General features: G+C 45.3%; 1 protein-coding gene across 1 annotated transcript in view; it reads left to right on the top strand.

Annotated features, from left to right (window-relative positions):
- Positions 1 to 12,104, top strand: part of IGFBP4 (insulin like growth factor binding protein 4) — a 40,155-nt gene extending 28,051 nt beyond the window's left edge. Inside the window, exons 2-4 of the mRNA XM_053363211.1 lie at positions 6,357 to 6,523; positions 8,633 to 8,767; positions 9,907 to 12,104. Coding sequence (XP_053219186.1) covers positions 6,357 to 6,523; positions 8,633 to 8,767; positions 9,907 to 10,041 — 437 coding nt within the window. The 3' untranslated portion in view covers positions 10,042 to 12,104. The remainder of the gene's footprint in view (positions 1 to 6,356; positions 6,524 to 8,632; positions 8,768 to 9,906) is intronic.
- The last annotated feature ends 289 nt before the right edge of the window (positions 12,105 to 12,393 follow it).

Here is a 12,393-nt window from a genome sequence, read left to right as displayed (position 1 = left end):
CTCTACCCCGAACCGGTAGATGGATTACGGGATATAATAATTATGCTGGTTAACTTGCCAGGTTTGAAGAATGAGGGGACAGGGAGGAATCTGATTCCTTTTTATGAGCTGTGGGTTGCATTTCCCACTTTTCTGGCAGCCCAAGAAGGCAATATACATGCACTCCTGACAGATTCAGATTTATTTCTCCTCACTTAACGGAAACCTTATTATTAATGCCCTTCATCAGTCACTGGCTCAAAATACATTGCTTTTTCTTCCGGATGACTTATTTTAGTTATTATTTCAGTCTGAGAACGAATGTATTGTTTGTTAAACTGTACTGCTGATATCAGGTTTTTGATGTGAGATATTATGGCCCACTTCCACACACACACACACACACACACACACGCTTTAACATAGGTTTGATGCTTCCCCACTTTCCTTCCTGCTTGTCTTGCACCCAATCACAAGCATTTAAAGGCAACTAGCACCAACAGAAAACCAAAGATGGGCTCTGCGTAAACAGACAGTGTTTACATGTAATCTTAGCCAGAGGCATTATCAATACATGCTCCCTGTAAAGTCAGAGCACCTTAGGAAACCCTGAGTCTTTCCAGAGAGACACAGCTTGGGCTTTATCACCTAAGAGACAGTTTTAGGATCCCTAACATTTGGCACTAATGGAAGTCAAGAGCTACACCAAAGAGGCTTAGATCCTGCAGAATAAACTCTGCATGTGGCTTATGTTTTCTTACTTTCTACCATTTATTTTGGTTCCCAGAGCCAGGCTTTCAAAGATTTTGGAGACTGCGGCGAAACGGAGGAGATTGTCAGTAGATGTGCTGCTAGTATAGAAGCCAGCATCCAGAAGCTATGCAGTTGAGTGACAATCTATTCCAGGGGTCAGCAAACTTTTTCAGCAGGGGGCCGGTCCATTGTCCCTCAGATCTTGTGAGGGGCCAGACTATATTTTGAAAAAAAATAATGAATGAATTCCTATGCCCCACAAATAACCCAGAGATGCATTTTAAATAAAAGGACACATTCTACTAATGTAAAACACACTGATTCCTGGACCATCCGTGGGCCGGATTTAGAAGGCGTTTGGGCTGGATCCGGCCCCCGGGCCTTAGTTTGCCTACCCATGATCTATTCTATGTCCACTGAAAGTCCTGCTCACCCATACCCACTTCCTATGATGTCAGCAACTTTTTCCCCCTGTAGTCATATGAGCTAGAAGCTTATTTTTCCACAAAAGCTAAGACGTTCAAGGTGCTGCCGTCGCCACCACCATAATTTCCAGCGCCATCAACATGCGTAGTGCTTTGCAGAGTCCTGCTCTCTGTCTCAAATTGCCTGGGATTGTCACGACTATATCCTAGGTACGTTGCTGTTGCAAGGAAATCCTTTATTTATTTTTTAACCCTCCCTGCAGGTGGTAGGTAAACAGATTCCTAATATAGAGCTGACTCACCTACCCCCATGTTTTGCTTAGGGTTGATAACAATCAATGCTGGTCTCACTATGGGCTGGAGGAGAGTCAGAGCTGAGAAGCCAAGCCAGCAGCAACACTTTGAGAAGTGCCCCAATTCCTGCTGGATTTGGTGAGAGCTGGGGTGGAGTGTGCCAGGAGGCAGCAATTCCTGTTTTGCCTCAGGTGGCGAAATGGGCTGGGCTGCCCCCAAGGAGAGTAAGAGAAAGCAGATACTGAGCACGCAGACATTTCAAACGTGCACTATCCTGCCAGGCTGCCAGCCCTCTTTCTTTCTCCAGTGTCAGTCTGATCCCAGCCAACATGGCTTCTCTCTTTGGGCCTGGGGTGGGAGTGGGTAGATATACAGTCAGGAAGACTGAGCTGGAGGTGCCACTGAAGAGGGACAGGAGGGCAAATAATGGCAGCACAGGTAACAGCAACGGGAGGAGCCAAAATAAACCTGCAGTCACTGCTTATTATTGGAGCCTGGTGGCATATATTTGAGATGGCCGACTTACAGCTCATAAGCCACTTACAATGCCCACATTACTCTGGCCCCTTTCATCCCCTCTCCAGGCCACCCAGCACTTGTGGAAAATGAAAGGCAACAATCTCCTTTCCAGTGTGGTGTAGTGGTTAAGAGCACTGGACTCGTAATCTGGTGAACAGGGTTCGCTTCCCCGCTCCTCCACATGCAGCTGCTGGGTGACCTTGGGCTAGTCACACTTCTCTGAAGTCTCTCAGCCTTACTCACCTCACAGAGTGTTTGTTGTGGGGGAGGAAGGGAAAAGAGATTGTTAGCCGCTTTGAGACTCCTTCGGGTAGTGATAAAGCGGGATATCAAATCCAAATGACTCTTCTTCTTCTTCTTCTTCTTCTTCTTCTTCTTCTTCTTCTTCTTCTTCTTCTTCACTGGCTCCTCAGGTGCTGATTTTGTCTAGCTAATGGCACTTCCTCAACCATTTCACTCAGAACGTGAGATCTGTGGTCCCCCCCCCCCACAAAAAAGGCTATGTGCTTCAATTGGTGTAGGGGTAATATGACCCAAGTAGCACCTCCAGGGCCCAGAGCAAGGGTAACCAAATTTGCAATGATAATTTGCCTTTGATAGTTTTGTAGAAGAGGGAATGTATGAAGTAGTGTAACTTAGGTTCTTCCTTCCTATTTGCCTTAGGCTCCTCATACCCTTAATCCCAGTCTGTTTCTCTCAGGTTATATTAGATATACTTGTTTAACATGAGGCAAAATAATAGCCCCTCACAACAGAAGAGAGCAAAGTGTAGAGAAAACTAACTTTCGTGAGGCTTTGGTGGCTGAGTTGGCGTGTCTCATTAAACACTCACACATGTGACCCATTCCCTCATGAAAACACGCACTTCAGCTTACGCCTTTGCCTAGTGCCTAAAAAATATGTATCTGCTAATTTAGTAAATACAAATGACTATCCTCCCTAGTGCAACATAAAGGCTGTGTACACACTCCCGTTTACTCTGCCTTCAGTGCACTCCCATTGCTGGTTTGCAAAGTTGGCCACAATCCACATCTATCCTGTAGTTTCTTGAAAAATACTGTGTATTGATGCATTTCCTCTCAAACCAGCTTTAATCAAATTTGAAAACAAAAAGCCATGCAAAGACATTCAAGCCCCATCACCACCCGCTGGTCTGGACAGACAGCAGGTGGCTTGGAAACACATTCAGCTACACTGATGTGCACAGTCACGTGCAAATGCGATTTGAAACACGGCAGGAAGAAACAACCTCGCTGCATTTTCTGCTGGTTATGCACACGCAGTCTGGCTCCTGAACAGCAGAATTTTAAGAATTTGAAAGCTCAGCATATATTAGAAAAAAGGATGGATGTCTCATCAAACTTGCACCCATAGATGATGGATAGCGATTCTGAACAGGCCTTCTCTGGCTGTCTTCAGTGGGAGGCTGGGATCATACAATGCATCCCAACTAAGTGGCTTTGGAAGTTATAAGGTTGAGGGGGAACAAGGAAGGGCATAGCAGCTGCGTCTTTGCGGAGGTGTACAAGCAGGAACAAGCCACAGCAAGCCTTGGGCTCGTCCTCATCCTCTCTCCTCTGCCTGTGCAACAAAAGGAAGGAGCTCAGGAGCTTTTGATTTGGACAAGTTATGTCACTTGGAATGACAAACTCCAGTTTCTATTAACTACAGTTAGTTTCAAACAAGCCAACTTCAAACCGTGGTTTCTGAGGCTGACTGGTTGAATTTAACCACCGTTTATGGTAACTGCAATTCTGGGTCCCAATGACATAAAAAAGTGGAAGAGAAAGCTCATAAAATATTTCCCTCGGCTGTACAGCAGGAACAGAACACATTAGTATTACATTTATTAGTTGCTTGCTGCATAAAGAGACATTAAGTGACTTACAAAATTTGAAGGTAAGCTCCAGATATCTGAAAGGCCACCTCCTTCCTTACAGAGCCTCTTGTGTGTTAAGAAAGGAGAGGGGGCCCACTTGGGGGTCTGACGCCCTCAGATGCTGGGGGGAGATGTTGCTTGGGAGAGATCATTTCTGTGGCAGCCCCTAAACTGTGGAACTCCCTCTCACAGAGGTGCAACTGGCTATACAGTTTTTGGTGAATGCGGAAGAGTAGGGCTGGACGATATATCGACCAAAACTGGTTTGAAATCCATACTGTGATATCGGTTTCATAATTTTTGACCTGGCAATATATTATGATTCATGATGTGTGTGTGCATGCGCTATGCAAAAAGCACAATGTGGGGAAAACGGTGAAGCCAACCAATGCTTCTACATAGGTCCATTCTTATTTCAAATATTGCGATATATTGGTATACAGTGGTACCTCTACTTACGTTCACTTCCGGTTACGTATCCTTTGGGATATGTACGTGGCAAACCCAGAAATATTTTTCTGGGTTTCGGCACGCATGTGCAGAAGCGCTAAACCGCGGGCACACATGCGCAAAGCGGCACCTTCAGTTGCGAATTCCTCAGGATCCGACTGGAGCCCCAGAACGGATCCCATTCGGAACCGGAGGTACCACTGTATTGTGATGTTTAGCTGGCGATATATCACAATGTTGAAAACCAGATATTGCCCAGCCTTATTTACTCTGGTGTTTGGCACCTGATAGGTATAGTTGTAAGATCTACTCTATTGTTGTGATGGTGATTTGTTTTAAAATGTTTTTAATGTATTGTAAATGGTTATGACCTGACTTAAGACTTTAGGTTGGTAATAAATAATAACATTAGAAAAAAAGAACCATCTATTAACATAAAAGACATGCAAAAATCCAGAGAAGGGAGCCAATAAAACAGCAGCAAAAACATATACTGTATTCATAAAGCAAAATCACCATTATCTATCAAATGCCTGGGAGGAGAGAGTTTTGTTTTTTTTTTGTTTAACTTGGCACCAAAAATAAGTTAATGATGGCACCAGGTGGACCTAACTGGGGAGAGAATTCCACAGACAAAGACCTACCAAAGGCCCTCCCCCCTTGCCACCATCCTTCAGGCCTCCCTCAGAAGGAGCACCCAAAAGAGGGTTCAGATGAAGAGCTAAATGTCTTGCTTCTGCATGCCATGATATACAAGTGGTTGGAAACATTTGGTCCTCCAGTTGCTGTTGCACTATAACCCCCATGGTCATGCTGGCTGGGGCTGATGGGAGATGTAGTTCAGCAACACTTGAAAGGCGAAAGGTCCCCTGTCCTGTGCCAAACCATAGTTTAGTTTAGCATGATGTATTAACATGGTCAGTGTGAGTTCTCTACAGAGGAACCCCTCATAAGGAGACTACTGAATCTGACAGAGTTGTCACTCAAAACAGGTTAGATGTAATAACTGAAAACAGGAGAGTTTTTGTAAAATAGACTTCTATCCTATTTCTTCAGCCTCTCGTGAAGTTTGCCTCCTACGGGTTTTTTTTGGAAGGGAACAGCAGAGATCTTACCTACAGGAAAAACCCTGTCCCCTTGCTCTACAGGCAAGCAAAGCCGCATCTCCAGTGTTTGTTAGCTGACGAGAAATTGATCCAAAGTTGCACATAAATGAATGGAAACTTGGATGCGGCCCATTTGGAAAAGAGGGATTAAAGGGAGAACAGCCATACTTTGGAAACTCAGAGGAAGCCAACTGGGCAGGCTTTAGAAGAGAGAAAGGATGGAGGGGAGGGAGGCTGAGGCAATCCATGAAAGGCTTGTATGTGGGCCAACTCAGAGCAGGGTTGGCAAAAAAATACCTTTCGTGGCCCAGTTTGCTAGCCACACATCCTCTCTAAGACTTGATTTCTGCCAAGACACAGGCCCAGCTCCTCTTTTGATTGCCATCGCTGGAATATATGAAGTATTAGCCTCTGAGCATGTGCAGAATGCCTCTGCCTCACCACTCCAGGAGTGCTTGCTTTTGAGCAAAACCTCAGCCAGGGATTAGCTATGGAACCTGCTTTCTATGCTAGGAACATGCAGGGATAATTTGCTTTGCACCGCAGACAGATTTGCAATGGTAGGTGAACAGGGCTAGGTTTCTCGGTCACAGGCCTTGAACCTGAGATATATTTCTTCTTAGGAACTGCACCAATCTGCTTGAGCATATCGCCTTGTTTCAAACATGCAGGACCAGCTGGTCCACACATCTGACAATGGTCAGCATGAGCTCCATAGTCAATGTGCCTGGCTTCTTCACAGTGAGAACTGCAGGGAAAGAGGAGAATCTTTTGGAAACTCAGGAAGCCCCCACACTGACATTCCCTGTAAAGCAACCGATGCGGCGGCTAACTGTTGGGGTGTGCGTGTCCTCAAAAATGTGTTGAGACTGCTCTTTGCAAGCTCCAGACCCTAAAACAAATCCCCTCTGGCAATTATTTTCATGCCGCTGTGACTTCATTCCTATTTAGATCCCGAGGAGGTTGACCTCCCGCCCACCATCAACTTCAGCCCCTGCAGCATCCAAGACAGAAAATGCCGTCAGAAGCAGCAAGCAAGGAACCGCGAGCGGATAAACACTGTTGTCAAAATGAGGACCAGTGGGAACCTGCCCATCCGGGAGGACACCCGGCCAGTGGTGAGGTGTCCTGGTTTCTCTTCAGGGGTGGGGGAACAAAAAGCCACCATCTGAGCAGATTAGGTACCTCCACTTCTGTCGCCTGACTTTGCTGTTCCTTTAAACCTTTGGCCCTCCAGATGTTGGACTCCAAGGTTGCTTCCAAATGAGCCATTTAATGAACATTTTGTCCTGATTTTGTGAGCACTTCAATGTGCTTTCGGATCAGGGTTACGGCCAGAGTTTGTGGGGAGGTGAAATGGCAATGGCTCTTTACTGAGTATTTTTCTGATTTGCTTGAGGGGAGGTTATATAGTGTTGCCACAAGCAAGTGTTGTCCTACACTACCCAGTGCATTTCCCCATCTCTTTCCTTATTGCAAGAAGTTCCTATTTGGAGGTGGGTGCAGGGTTTGTTGTGCAAGAGCTCTGAATCAACTCCAACTGAGCAACCTGAATTTGCCAGTATATGATTAAATTCCACCCAGAAATGGAAGCACCCCAGCTCTCATTGGCTCCTGACAGCATAGCCAGTGGCCAAGGAGGTTGGGAATTGTAGTCCAAATGCATCTGAAGGGCCACATGTTCCTTATTTCACAGCAGAGCTAAGTAAAGCAACATTTCTGCCTCTCAATGGCTTTAATAAAGGCATAATCCAACTTGCTTCAACGAGGGCTGCCAAATGTCCGGGTATTCTTGGACACATCTGGGAATCGGGCAGCAAAATGGTGTCCTGGCGGATTTTTGCTGAATTGGCAAAATGTCTGGGGGAAACCCGAACGTATGGCAAGTAGGGCGTGTTATATATATATATATATATATATATATATATATATATATATATATATATATATATAATTCTAAATAATAATCCAAGAAACTCCAGTGCGCTTTGAATGAAGCCATGGAATTTTCTAAATCACATGTTAATGTTAAAAGCGAGGAGCATGGTTCTGTAGAAATGTACAAGTTGTCGTGGAGGTGGGATGATTTACAAAATCAATCCTCCTGGCAAACTAGGAATATCCCCTCATTCACCCAAGTTTAGGATATTCCACCATTCTTCAGCAGTTTCTTTTTCTTTGAACAAAATAAGTGGCTCACGTAAACGTAAACAAGCTTCAATAATAAACTGAGAGAAAACTGTAACAAAATAACATGTCTGAGAGAAACTAAATACAGCATCATGAGGCAAGTGTGAGGCAAGAAACAAGAAGAGGCAGTTAGTCCCTCTTAACTGACATTCTTAACGGAACACACACTGAAGGGAGGGGCCAATTCCGGAGCAGAACACACAAGCCCTGACCACCAGATACCAAGCACTCTACTATTCAAATTAGGCCCCAGTGTTTTTCTTACAGTTGTTGCTAAAATAGGATATGCAGGCCAAGAGGCAGCAGGTCAACCCGGAAAATTGTAACTTAAATCAGAATGAGTATGTCACTTGTGCATATTTGTACCACAAAGAGGAAGTAGTTCTACAAGGAGACCTATGAATCTCAAGTTTTCATCACCATATCCCATTGAACAATTCAGTAGCAGAGATCCGAGAAAGGCTGTGCAAGAGAGAACGTGGCTGATTAAAAAAATGTCATTGGGAGGCCTTAGCTTTCCAGCCTTTTGCAACACAGCGCCGTGATTTGGTTTACATATGTGCAGCACAGCTTATGTGACCTGCCAAGCAGAACACAGCCCACCAACCATGTTTACAGTACATGGTTACAATTCCAGGTAAGGCAGCAAAACGGGTTTATCAAGCCACTGATATGTGACCATACACGCCTGGTAGGCTGTGTTCAGCTTTGTGGGTCACTGCTTGTGTAGATCCCCATCAGCCTTTTCTCCAAATCAAGGCCACTCTCACAAAGTAATCGACTTCATTTGATTCACAACCCCAGCTTATGTTTATGATAGAGCTGCAAAGATAGAGCAGGGCATTTTTGCTGCATAGCAGCTATATATTGTCCTATGCTGTAAAAAAGGGGAATATAGTTCAGCCCTGGAGATATTTCCATCCTTTCCAACAAGGAGGCTGCAAGCACAGTGGTGCTTCTGCTTGGGGCTTTCACGCCTTCTCTACTTCTTGCCCTCCACATTCTGACTCCGTTGCCTCCTACTGTTTTGCCAACAGGTCCAAGGCTCATGTCAGAGTGAACTTCACAGAGCGCTCGAGAGATTAGCAGCTTCCCAAACCAGAACCCACGAGGACCTGTACATAATCCCCATTCCCAACTGTGACCACAATGGGAACTTCCACCCCAAACAGGTAATACTGGAGGATTGGCTCAAAGATGGGTGGACCTCAGTTTTGTGTTGTCTGCCCTTTGATTCACCTGCATCATTTAGTGTATAAATCATGAGCATATGCTATGTGTTTACTAGTTAAGACATAACCAAGCTGTGTTAAGTGAGCCCAAGTATGCAACTCCTGCTTAAAAACATAACAAGTCTTGCAAAGCCAAAAGTATAGAAGTGCATCTTCAGCAATTGCTGAAAGCTGTTTAGTGAAGGCATCAGATGCACCTCTGTGGGGAGAGAATTCCACAACTTAGGGACTGCCACGGAGAATGCCAGACCCTACAAGTGTCCCTATTTTCCAGGGACAGTCCTGGATTTACAGAAGCCATCCCAGTTTCTGATTTGATCTTGGAATGCCCCACTTTTCCTTAAAGGTAAAGGGACCCCTGACCATTAGGTCCAGTCGTGACCGACTCTGGGGTTTTGGCGCTCATCTCGCTTTATTGGCCGAGGGAGCCGGCGTACAGCTTTTGGGTCATGTGGCCAGCATGACTAAGCCGCTTCTGGCGAACCAGAGCAGCGCATGGAAACACCGTTTACCTTCCCGCCGGAGCAGTACCTATTTATCTACTTGCACTTTGAGGTGCTTTCGAACTGCTAGGTTGGCAGGAGCAGGGACCGAGCAATGGGAGCTCACCCCGTCATGGGGATTTGAACCGCCGACCTTCTGATCGGCAAGTCCTAGGCTCTGTGGTTTAACCCACAGCACCACTCGCGTCCCTTGCTTTTCCTTAGGACGTTCCTATTTTCATTGGAGAAATGTTGGAGGGTATGGAGGTATACAACCTCTGAGCCAAGGAGATAAGTAACTATACAACCTTTAGAAGACATCTGAAGGCATCCCTGTATATGGAATTTTTAAAAAAATGTTTAATGTTTTATTATGTTGGAAGCCACCCAAAGTGGCTGGGGCAACCCAGTCAGATGGATAGAGGACAAACAATAGAATCATTATTATTATGGAATAGGATGCCACTATTTTCATCAGAGAAATGTTGCTTGAGAATATATTCCTCCCTGCGGCTCGAGGTGGACACAGGTGGATCAGGTACTTTTAAATCCTAATAAAGAACTGTCAATCCTAATTTTATCCCTCTGCCCTTTCAGTGTCACCCAGCGTTGGATGGTCAACGAGGGAAATGTTGGTGTGTAGATCGGAAAACCGGGGTCAAGTTGCCGGGAAGCCTGGAGCTGAAGGGAGACTTGGATTGCCACCAACCTGCGGATGGGGTGCAAGAGTGACTTGACTGAAGAGAACAGGACGCGGAGGCTTTCCTTGATGAACTGCCATAGCGCTGTTTGATGAACAGATGGATCACAAATGGGGATGTTACCACAATGCTCTCTCTTTTTTTGTTCCTTAGGGGGAATGATAACGGCAGTTACACCTGCCCCTACCCCCTCACAACTACATTAATCTAAGCCTGACATGATCTAGCCCATCCACATCTCTCTGGTGTTTAATTGGGTAAGAATTAGCCACCACGGTTCCTTCTTCACAGATTCTCTGGAAACTACATTCCATTTGACTTGTCAACCTGGGGTGGGGGTGGGGAGCAGTATAAGCTTTAACCTTAAATACTTGGATGGGTCTTTTGAGAGTGTTTGCTCCCCAGGTAGGCCCACTTCTGCTTTTGGCCTCTAGAGCAGCGGTAGCCAACACATGGCCTTCCAGAAGTTGTTAGACATCAGCTCCCATCTCCTCAGCCAACATGGCCAATGGCTGGGGATGGTGGGAGTTGGGCCCTAACACTCAGAGGGGCACCATGTTGAGTGCCCTTGCTTTGGAGAGAAAGATCTAGATCCCCATCATCAGAGTCCTCTTCACCCTCCCACCCCAGCAAACAGGGAGATGTGGCTTGGGAGAGAGGCAGCCATATTCCTCTTTCTGACATCTAGTTGGTGTCAACCCTGTACATTCATTATGATCCCTCTCTTGTGGTTTTCAACTAAGGGCTAAAGTCTACATGTGACTTTATACTTCTGCATGGCGACTCTTCTTGCCCTGCCTCTCTACCAGGCTTCCACGTGCAATTAGTGCTGTGATTATCTGCTAATATATTGGTCGCAATGTTTTAAAAATTGCTGTGAATATTACTGTTCTTCATTGTTTATTGAAACTTCTTTTTTAAAAAATGTTATGATTGTCGTACATCGCCTAGTCTGAGCATTTCTCGGGAAAGCTATTTATAAACGGTAAAAATAAGCAACACACAAATCAAAATCAATCATGACGGGTGTGGGTCGTTTCCACACCAGGAACATCCAGCACAATGAGGAACTGTCCGTATACTTGGTACACTTCTTAGCAAGCTAAATTGGGCTTTGCAGTGGGGGTGGGGGGTGGGAGGAGAACTGGCATAAAGAAAAGCCTCCTTTAGCAATGATAAGGTAACCTGGTTTACCTGGTCTCAATGACTGTGAATTGGTCTACTGCTATAGTTTTGCATAAAGACACCCAATGACAGTCAGGTATTTTAAGCAAAAGGATCCCAATGCTTGTTAAATGAAGAGATGGAGACAACCTGCAGGCCTCTCTCTAGCTGTTGCTAGACTACAACTCCCAACATCCTTGACCACTCGGCCATGATGGCTGGGGCTGATGGGATTTGTAGTTCAACAACATCTGGAGGGCAGCAGGCTCTCCATTCCTATTTTGATGGCTGTGGGTATTTCCTAGATAATTCACCTAGAGAGGTGGTGGTGGTCTTAGACCAGTACCCTGAAAAGCAGGTATGTGGTGGTGGGTGTGTAAGAGAAGTAATTAGATCCAAACTAGGTGTGATGTTAAATGTGCCTTTGCATTTAAAATGCAGGATTTCAAGTCTTGGTTGCTGGGCAGGGAGAAATTATTGGGATTCCAGCAGACACAGAGGGGGAGTTTAATTTTTTCATTCCCTGCTGCTGTCCTCTAAAGCTAATATTTGGAGAAAACCTCCCCATGTTAGCACCAATGGGGGATTTCCTCCCAATGTAAACTACACTTTCAGAGGAGGGGTTTTGCCACAGTAAAGATCAAAAGCATAGCTGTACATAGGTAAGCGAGAGAAGGAGAAGAGAGTGTGCAAACTTAAAATTACTCAGGGCATGGTCATCGTGTAACAGCAAGCCATGATTTTGTGTTACATCTGAATGGCTCCGGGGAGCTCTGAGGATTTTTATGTGACGTGAGCCGAAATCTAGGAATGCCATTTTGGAGAACTGCTCCAGTTGCTCTCCGAAAGATATTCTACCTGCAGTTGGAGTGCCCATTTGCTTCCACTTGTATGCTTGTATATTTGTAAATAAAGGAAATGTCACAAAGAAATTCTAAGTCTCCTGTTCTCTCTCTCATCCAAAAACAAAAACTAAACTCAGTACTATGAGTGGCCGCTTCCAGAGAAATGGAAATCTCCTTTCATTGCCCTGAGGTGGGGAGCCTACATTCAGGAAGCCCCAAATATAAAGCTGAAGAGGAGGAATCACTTATCTGGTCAGGGAAAAGGAGTCTTTCTCTCTCTCTCTGTGGGGGACAGAAGAACAAAGGGTCTCCTGTAGAATGCTTCAGTTAGCTTCACAGGCTGAAACACTACTGGCTGAAATCACTATTGCTGA

The sequence above is a fragment of the Podarcis raffonei genome, chromosome 13, assembly GCF_027172205.1.
Source record: "Podarcis raffonei isolate rPodRaf1 chromosome 13, rPodRaf1.pri, whole genome shotgun sequence".
NCBI classification, from domain to species: Eukaryota; Metazoa; Chordata; class Lepidosauria; order Squamata; family Lacertidae; genus Podarcis; species Podarcis raffonei.
This window is presented reverse-complemented; position numbering and strand designations above follow the sequence as displayed.